General features: G+C 40.2%; 1 protein-coding gene across 1 annotated transcript; it reads right to left on the reverse strand.

Annotated features, from left to right (window-relative positions):
• Nucleotides 1-1874: 1874 nt before the first annotated feature.
• LOC148040476 (phenylalanine ammonia-lyase-like) lies at nt 1875-5101 on the reverse strand. The gene is made up of 2 exons (XM_087666611.1): nt 3305-5101; nt 1875-2540 (listed from the first exon to the last, which is right to left on the reverse strand). The coding sequence occupies exons 1-2, from the start codon at nt 5045-5047 to the stop codon at nt 2103-2105; spliced, it is 2181 nt and encodes a 726-aa protein (XP_087522737.1). The 5' UTR covers nt 5048-5101; the 3' UTR covers nt 1875-2102.
• Between the last annotated feature and the right edge of the window lie 3230 nt (nt 5102-8331).

An 8331-nucleotide genomic window follows, 5' to 3' on the forward strand; every position in this document is an offset into this window, starting at 1 on the left:
TATCTCTCAAATCCGTCAATGAATGAAAGAAAGATGATTTGCAAGATGTAGTAGAGTAGCTCTTTAATATTGTAGTTCAAGTGGAGGAGATAATATTGGTAATTGCACAATTCAAATGATGCTCCTCATGTTGCCACCATTCCAAGCCAAGAGAAGAGAATAGAGGAAATAAAAAGAAGAAGAAGGTGTAGAAGAGCTTATTTCCTCCAATTCCACGCGTGCACGCACACACACACACACACACACACACACACACACACACACACACACACACACACACACACACACATCTCTCTCTCTCTCTCTCTCTCTCTCTCTCTCTCTCTCTCTCTCTCTCTCTCTCTCTCTCTCTCTCTCTCTCTCTCTCTCTCTCTCTCTCTCTCGTTATGGAGGTTGCAAAATTGGTGGAAGAGAAGGTAGAGAAGTAGAAGCTCAAAAGCTACACATAGAGTAATGAGATCTCTATTTATTTCTACATATTATATACATATGGTTTCATTGTAGGGTTGAGCACCCTCTACAATTTTCTACTTATGACCAATCATCATCTCTTTTACATTCCACATTCGGCTTGTGATCTATCCATGGTGACTTGTGGACTTGATGCATGTAAAAATGAATAAACTTGCCAACAACCTCTACATCGATTGTGAGTCTTCTATTTTAACTCTAGGAGATTTTACAGTCTACATGTGAGTGAGTGTGACACTCAATTTTTACAAAAATATGTAAGACTCATATCTGCAACAATTGCTAGGCAGAAAAAATCAAATACCCACCTTTAGACTTGTAGTGCCTAAAAATAATACAATGATGAAGTCTAAAAATTCTACCTCTTTTTCAGAAATAATCATGATACCAATGGTTGGCCTCTTTCACTTCTTGTTCTTTGACTAGCTCTTCTACAAATTATTGTCTCTTTGGGGTTAACACATATCCATTCATGCTTTTTCCAAGTGCAAAGTACTTGTTTCCAATTTTCTTCTATCATAGTTCTATTATTAAGCTCTTAAACTCATGCTAGCACATTGTGTAAATCATCTTTCAAGTGTGCAGCTAAGGGCAAATCACTCTTCTTAAATAAGTCTTCATTCATATGTATAATTGTATAGGTTATAATAGAGCTTCAAAGTAGTAGGAGGATTGATTTGAGAGGGGCATACTAATGAAGAGTCCAAGGTTTAAACCTCCCAAATAAAATAATCACTAGCGATTAACTTGCATAATAACATAGGTCTCACTTAAGTCTTGCCTTTTCATATCACAGAAAGGGGAGAGAGATTGGGAGCAATTATATCGTGTATTACTACGTTACACTCCTAAGCCCTTTAGAACAAACAATTGAAGTCAGGTGGGCATGCTAGTGTGTTTTACATGTGCATGAGTTTTGCCTTTTACAAGTCATGAAAAGGCGAGAGAGATTGAGAACAATAACATACTTTATTTATTTGTTATACTCCTAACCCCTTTAGACCTAGCAAATCAAGTTACGGTTGGCATACTAGTATGTATTATATGCATGCACATACAATTATTTATATGTATGTATATGCACACATATATTTGAATGTTTGCATGCAGATGCACCTCACAAACATGCTTACACTTGAATAAGCCTACCACTTTCAGCTTTCAATGTTCAAACTATTATGTCTTGTATAAGATTGCCTTTTTTGGAATTTTGATTTTAGAAACAATATAAGAAATGTCAAAACAAAATAATATTTGGATCAACACTGTAAATGGCCTTTTTGTAGCTAATGATGTGGCTTCAAGAAAACAACATTCACAAGGAAGTGAGTGCTAACATTTATTTGCCACTTTCATTTGAACTTAGAGGAAGCACATTAATCAATAAAGCATGAAATGCTAGTTTTTTGAAAGTAATTTTGTTCAATTGGTTAAGATTTGGTGGTTATTTCAAATGCCATTCCTAGCAAATTGTGCATGCGTGAATGCAAATAATAAAAGCAAGAATAAAGGGATGTGTGCCTCTCAGTGTCTCCTAGTTGGGCATGAAAGTTAATGAAGATATTGGTGGAGACAACGCTACCGTTTCTTCCTATATTACATGATTCCAAGTTAGCCATGTTGTTATGTTGTCAAGAGGACAAGGGGGTAACTTGCCACTGGTCTAGACACTTGAGCAAGGGCAAGATGATGTGGCCTTGGGAGATGGCATCAAAGACCAACTCAAAGTCTTGGCCGGGGGACCGATCCTTGGCAATGCCGCCGCTGAGCAACCGGGTGCCCAAATGCTCTCTGACAAACTGATACAATGGGTAGGACCGACATTCGGATATCTTATTGGGCACGGTCGCAGTGCCATGGTCGAAGGCAGCCCGGACATTAACAAGCTCGCTGGGCAGCTGCGCCCGTAGCTCGTCCTCAAAGATGGGCACCGCGGCCACGAGTGACGTGGATTGGGCGGGGCTCTTGAGGGCGTGGTCCAGAAAGGCCTGCCTGAGCTTCTGCATGAGAGGAGACCCTGGGCTTGTTGGGTCGTCTGCATAAGCGAACACGTACTCGCTCTCCACAACCTGCATGCAAAACAGGCATTCAGTCCACGTCTCCTCCCTTCAATTTTAGGTATTGTCCTTCACAGGCCTTCTGTGTTGCCATTGAAATTTCCAATATTGCAGCCATTATGCAGTAAAATGTGTTCCATTGGACTAATATTATACTGTCAACCTCATGAGCACAGCACAGCCCCCGCCCCCCAACAGCACAGCACCTAGCTAGGTAGGCGGTCCCTCCCTTGCAGACGTCTGCTCATGCTATTGTCATAATTCACACTGTGGGAATTATAGTGCTATGGTGGGAATTTGTGATCTGAACCTTCTTGTATTGAAGGCTTTATGTCTCAGCCTGCGTAAAACAAGCATTGACCAATCCAAGGTAGAAATGAGCAGCAGTAAGACGGTTCTTACAATATTTCCTAGTGCACATTTCAATGGAGTAGCACTAGCAGGAGCTGGTAGATATCCTTCAGCAACTAAGACTCCCCATCCTTGAGTAGCACATTTCAATGGAGTAGCACTAGCAGGAGCTGGTAGATATCCTTCAGCAACTAAGACTCCCCATCCTTGAGTAGCACATTTCAATGCAGTAGCACTAGCAGGAGCTGGTAGATATCCTTCAGCAACTAAGACTCCCCATCCTTGAGCATCTTATTATGCACAGGGTGATACGTGTTCAAATGTATGTGACATGGGTCTAATCAGATAACAATGAGGATGGCATGCACAGGCTAAAGAGTCGAGTTTACAGACATTGCAAGAAGAAAACGCTAAAGCAACATTACCTGAATCAGATCCCTCTCACAGAATCGGGTTGGTTGGAGAATCCCCCACTGGCATGTGGTGAGGGTCTTCTTGGCTACTTGGGAGACAATCTGCTTCACTGCATTCTGCAATGTTTTCTCCAAATGCCGAAGGTCGATGGCCTGGCAGAGAGCTACCAAGTAAGTGGAGCTCATCAGCTTAAGCACCTCAATGGCTTCTGCTGTCTTCCTTGCTGAGATCAATCCCAAAGAATTGACATCTTGGTTATGCTGCTCAGCGCTTTGGACATGATTGGTGACCGGATTAGCCAAGTACTCCAGCTCTGATGTGTACGAGGCCATGGCAATCTCTCCACCTTTGAGGCCATAATCCAGGCTTGGATTTGGGCCCGCGCTCAAGTTCGAAGGTAAGCCATTGTTGTAGAGATCGTTCACAAGCTCTGAAAATTGTGCAAACAGAAGTTTTCCAATGGCTGCTAGTGCTAGCCGAACATTGTCCATGGCTGTGCCAATGGGGGTCCCTTGGAAATTGCCACCATGCAAGGCGAGATCTCGCGCCACATCGATGATTGGGTTGTCATTAACGGAATTGATCTCACGCTGGACCATGTTAGTGCAGAATCTGATCACCTCAATCTGTGGTCCCAGCCACTGCGGTGATGTTCTCAAAGCATATCTGTCTTGCTTGGGCTTCTTGAGAGCATCCACACTGTGCAATTCCTCTGCCGCTTTCACAAGGGAGCTTCCTTGGAGCACCCATTGCATCATTGCTGCTGCTTCAATCTGGCCTGGGTGGCGCTTCAGCTTATGGGTCAGTGGGTCTGTGAATTCAGGCTTTCCATTCATGACCTCACAAAACATGGCAGAAGTGATGACAGAGAAAAGGGACAAAATATGTGCATCAAAACACACAATGGAAGCCAATGCAGCCCCCACTGCAGTTCCGTTGACAATAGCAAGGCCCTCTTTTGGCTGTAGTTCGAAAGGCTGGATCAATCCTATGGATTTCAATGCCTCATTCGCACTGATTATTCTGCCATCCTCAGTTATGGCCTTGGAATTTGGCCTTCCTGTGATAAGCCCAGCAAGGTATGAAAGGGGCACCAGGTCTCCAGATGCTGTGATAGTGCCTCTGAGAGGTATTCTAGGTGTAATTTTTGCATTTAGAAGCTTTTGGATAGCTTCTAGAATGTCCCATCTGATGCCAGAGTAGCCTTGTATTAATGTGTTAGTTCTCACTAGGACTGCAGCTCTAGAAGCTTCCACAGGCAGGACATTGCTCTCACTCTTGCCAAGTATGCCAGCATTGAGGAAACGGATCAACTCCCTCTGCAATTCCACTCCTTGGGTGGTCCTCCTATGTGAAGTGGCCCCATAGCCAGTTGTGACACCATACACATCACAGCCCTTCATGATCTTGTTGAGGACCCAGTTGGAGCTCTCATCTACTCTGACCTTGGCAGCCTCCTTATCAAGCTTCACCATCACATCTGGCCTCCTTGCCACGGCGGCGACCTCCGCGACGGTCAAGGTGTGGCCTTCAATCTTCACCTCTTGGGTGGTGAAGAAGGTGTTCACCATCGTGTGGATGCTGTCAAGGAAGGTGGAATGCATTGCTATGGAGGATAGGATCCAATTGAATGGGTCAGCAGGGGTGTAGGGGGTGGGGTGTTCTTCATTGAGGCGAGGGGCCTTGCATGGGTGAGGGCTGGGGCGAGGGCGAGGAGACAAGTGGACTACACTCTCTTGTGTGTCACAAACCATGGTTGCTTAAGAGACTAGAAGCTACAGCTAGAGGTGAAGTAGAAGAAGCTTGCTCGGTGTGATTACAAGCAATGAATAGAGTGTGAGAGGGAAGGATAGGCTATATAGAGATTCATAGAGGTATTAAGGAAATATGCTCGTACACGATCACCTCTTTTTTAGAGGAAAAACTTGGGTTGTGGGCGTTATTCGTGTCCCTTCGAGGGAGTTTCTCTTCCATTCATTAAATCTCTCTACAACCTTGCAAACATTGTCATCATATAAGCAATATTTTACCACCTCCAAGGCCTCATCACCCTTTGCATGAGCCCCACAAGCAACATGCTCACACACACACACACACACACACACACACACACACACACATCTTCCTTAGGTTGACTTCTAGATCCTTTGACTTCGGAGTTCCCTAAGCACCTTGCCACATGTGATCTCTTCCTCCAACTACTCTTGCATCAAGACAAAAGCTCTCAAACAAAGAAAGGGAACTTTATCCTAACCTTCACTTTGAGAAACATGTCCACCTATACTTTTTGTGGAATCTCTCATGCATTAACCTAAAATGAATAGCACAATTTGATTAACAAGTATATTCGTGCTAGCTTTAAATCAAGCTATATGTATTATGGAGCAATGAATCTTCAATCACATTGGCAACTTCGATTTACAAAGATACTAGGAGACTATGCCATAGAACAAGTTGACTAATACAAAAGGTCTAAGTTGTAATAATTTGAAATATAATGGGGATATATTTTTCTTAAGACTATGCGCAAGTCCCAACTTATTGTAGGAATATGTGTGCATATACATCCACCATAAAGTTTTTAAAAAGTGTTTTTATAATGCGATAAGTATATATTCCTCAAAAAGTTTATGGTGCATATACATCCACCATAAAGTTTTTAAAAAGTGTTAGAGTCTTGTATAATGCAATAAGTCTATATTCCTAAAAAAAGGTCAAAAGTAAAACATTACAGTGTCCTAAGATGTAAGAAGTAGAATATGACATTCTCCTAAGATGTAATGTGGCACTATGCAATTAAACTTAGCTTTTTGCAATATATATTCATTGTTTGGACTTAATTGACCTCAGAGTGCCTATACAGTCATCAACTAGTCGATTTATGCAATCCATAGGTAACTTTATAACTCCCTTACCAAAAACCTAGGCTAGATAAATCTGAGGGTGATCACACTAATAAGGCTTACTAACTTCCAATTGGCCTCATCTAATAATCTATAGAGAAGGCAACTAGTCTTTTCTACATGATGGCCCAATGATGAGCAAAGATGTGTAAATTACAATTGCAAAATTGGTAAAGCACATGTTATCTAAATGTTAAATAAGTTAATTTATTCTTCAAGTGAGCTATTGTTAGAATTGTCCCCAACTAGACCAATGATGAGCAAAATATCATGTATATCACATTTGCATGATTGGTAAAGCATGGGTTTTCTAAATATTAAATAAGACTAATTATCCTTCTAGAGAGCTAGATCATATGTGCAAGAGTAACTACTTATAAATAATTTGCAAACAATCTTCTTCATATACCATCCATTTCAAAGTACACCTTCCCATAGATCTTGGGTACTTGATTCTCATGCACCACGACAATCAATACCTATGGAAGTTTAATGCTCTTATACCTTCCTAAAACTAAAGGCATCCTTAAAGCACATACAATCCAACTAAAGGCATCCTCAAAGCACATATTATTCAAAATGCACAAGTTTCAAAACCTTGGGCCCTCTAATTGACTACTAGAGTGAAATACTTCACAAGTTCTTGCTAATCTCAAAAGGCCCACTATGCATTTCTAGAGATATTGCTTGTCATTATGCTAACAACACATTAATGAGCAATGATTCCATTTGAAAAGAAAACAATTTCTCCCTTGGTTTCTTGGATATGCATGTATTTCTAATACATATCCATTTATACACACAACTTTTTTATTACATTAATATGCATTGGCACTTGTATCTTTATGTGTTTTTTTGCCTATACATATCAACACATCATGTCTAAGTGTTCATTTAGTCTCTTTTTATCTACATGTATACTCATATCATATGTTGCAGTCATATGCTTGTACATCTTTGTATCTATGTGCATGTAGGTTTGTTGTTTGTCTATGTTTACAAGGTTGTGTTTTTTAATTATAAGTTAATTGTTCATTAGGTTTAACAAACATGTGTGCACTATTTCATGTATGTGTGTCTAAACACCAACATAGGAATTTGGCGCTTGCGCAAAACTAGCAAGCCCGAAACCATGTTATTTTAATCATTCAAAATTGTAACAATATGAACTTTACATCACCATTATTATGAGGTCTAGATAAACTACTAGCATAGTCACTCAAAAGGAGAAGGGTGATTGAACCTTCTAGACTTTTATTATTTTAAAGGCTAATACGATATTCTCCCTAAGCAAACCTCATGAAGAAGAAAGATTCTTAAACATTTTCCCTTTCTTGAATTTCTAGAAAAACTTATGGTTATCTCATATGAGATTCTAGGCTTTAATAATCTCTTCATCCAAAGGGAGAGCATCACCAAAGCATGCACTCTTCATGTTAAGTCTATCAAAAAACATAGCACCTATCTCTTGAGCATCCACCATAGTACTTTAACCTCTTGATGTTCCCAAAAGAGGTGAATGACATTTTTTCCTTCTTCCTAAACAAAGGGAACAATGGGAAAATTATTTAGTATGGTCTTCCAAAGAACCAAATATGCAAGTCTTATGTAAGTGCTTAGAATATCATTTCAAAAAATCTATTCTATTCTTGCACAAGTCTTCAAAAGATGGAGTGCAATCACATACAACCCAATCCTACGAGATCGGAAGGCCCTATCCTAGGCTGGATAGTGTTCGAATATTAATATGGCTTTTGATGTTTTGGTTACTTGTTTTTATGAGTGAAGGACAAGATCAATGTTAAACCTAAAATTTAAAATCTAATGGTGGCTATTGGAAACTCAAGACCTCTCACAACTTGAAGAAACTAATCCTAATGTGTTATTTTGGTCTTAGAAAAGCAAAGCTTGTGTTCTATGTTGTGTGTTGAGCTATGGCTCCAAAAAGTCCATGTAAAGAGTTTTTTTTAATAGATTTTGTACAAAACCTACTCACCTTATGAAAGGTTTGTTGTATTACAAACTCTTCACATTAAAATCACTCGAAGTCTTCTTAATGGCATAATTGATATCATATCCAACCCTAAGTTAGTCTAAAATAAGCCTTTTGTATCTTTCGTTGTATCTCTTCGTCA

This window comes from Lygodium microphyllum, chromosome 2 (assembly GCF_053477565.2).
Source record: "Lygodium microphyllum isolate KBCC chromosome 2, Lygodium_microphyllum_v1.1.10, whole genome shotgun sequence".
Taxonomy (NCBI): domain Eukaryota; kingdom Viridiplantae; phylum Streptophyta; class Polypodiopsida; order Schizaeales; family Lygodiaceae; genus Lygodium; species Lygodium microphyllum.

What these genes read in the sequence shown, in the direction of transcription:
- LOC148040476 (XM_087666611.1), bottom strand. Translation starts at nt 5,047, where the DNA reads ATGGTTTGTGACACACAAGAGAGTGTAGTCCACTTGTCTCCTCGCCCT. An exon ending in GTGAGAGGGATCTGATTCAG is followed by an intron (nt 2,541 to 3,304) that starts GTAATGTTGCTT and finishes TTTTGCATGCAG; the next exon opens with GTTGTGGAGAGCGAGTACGT.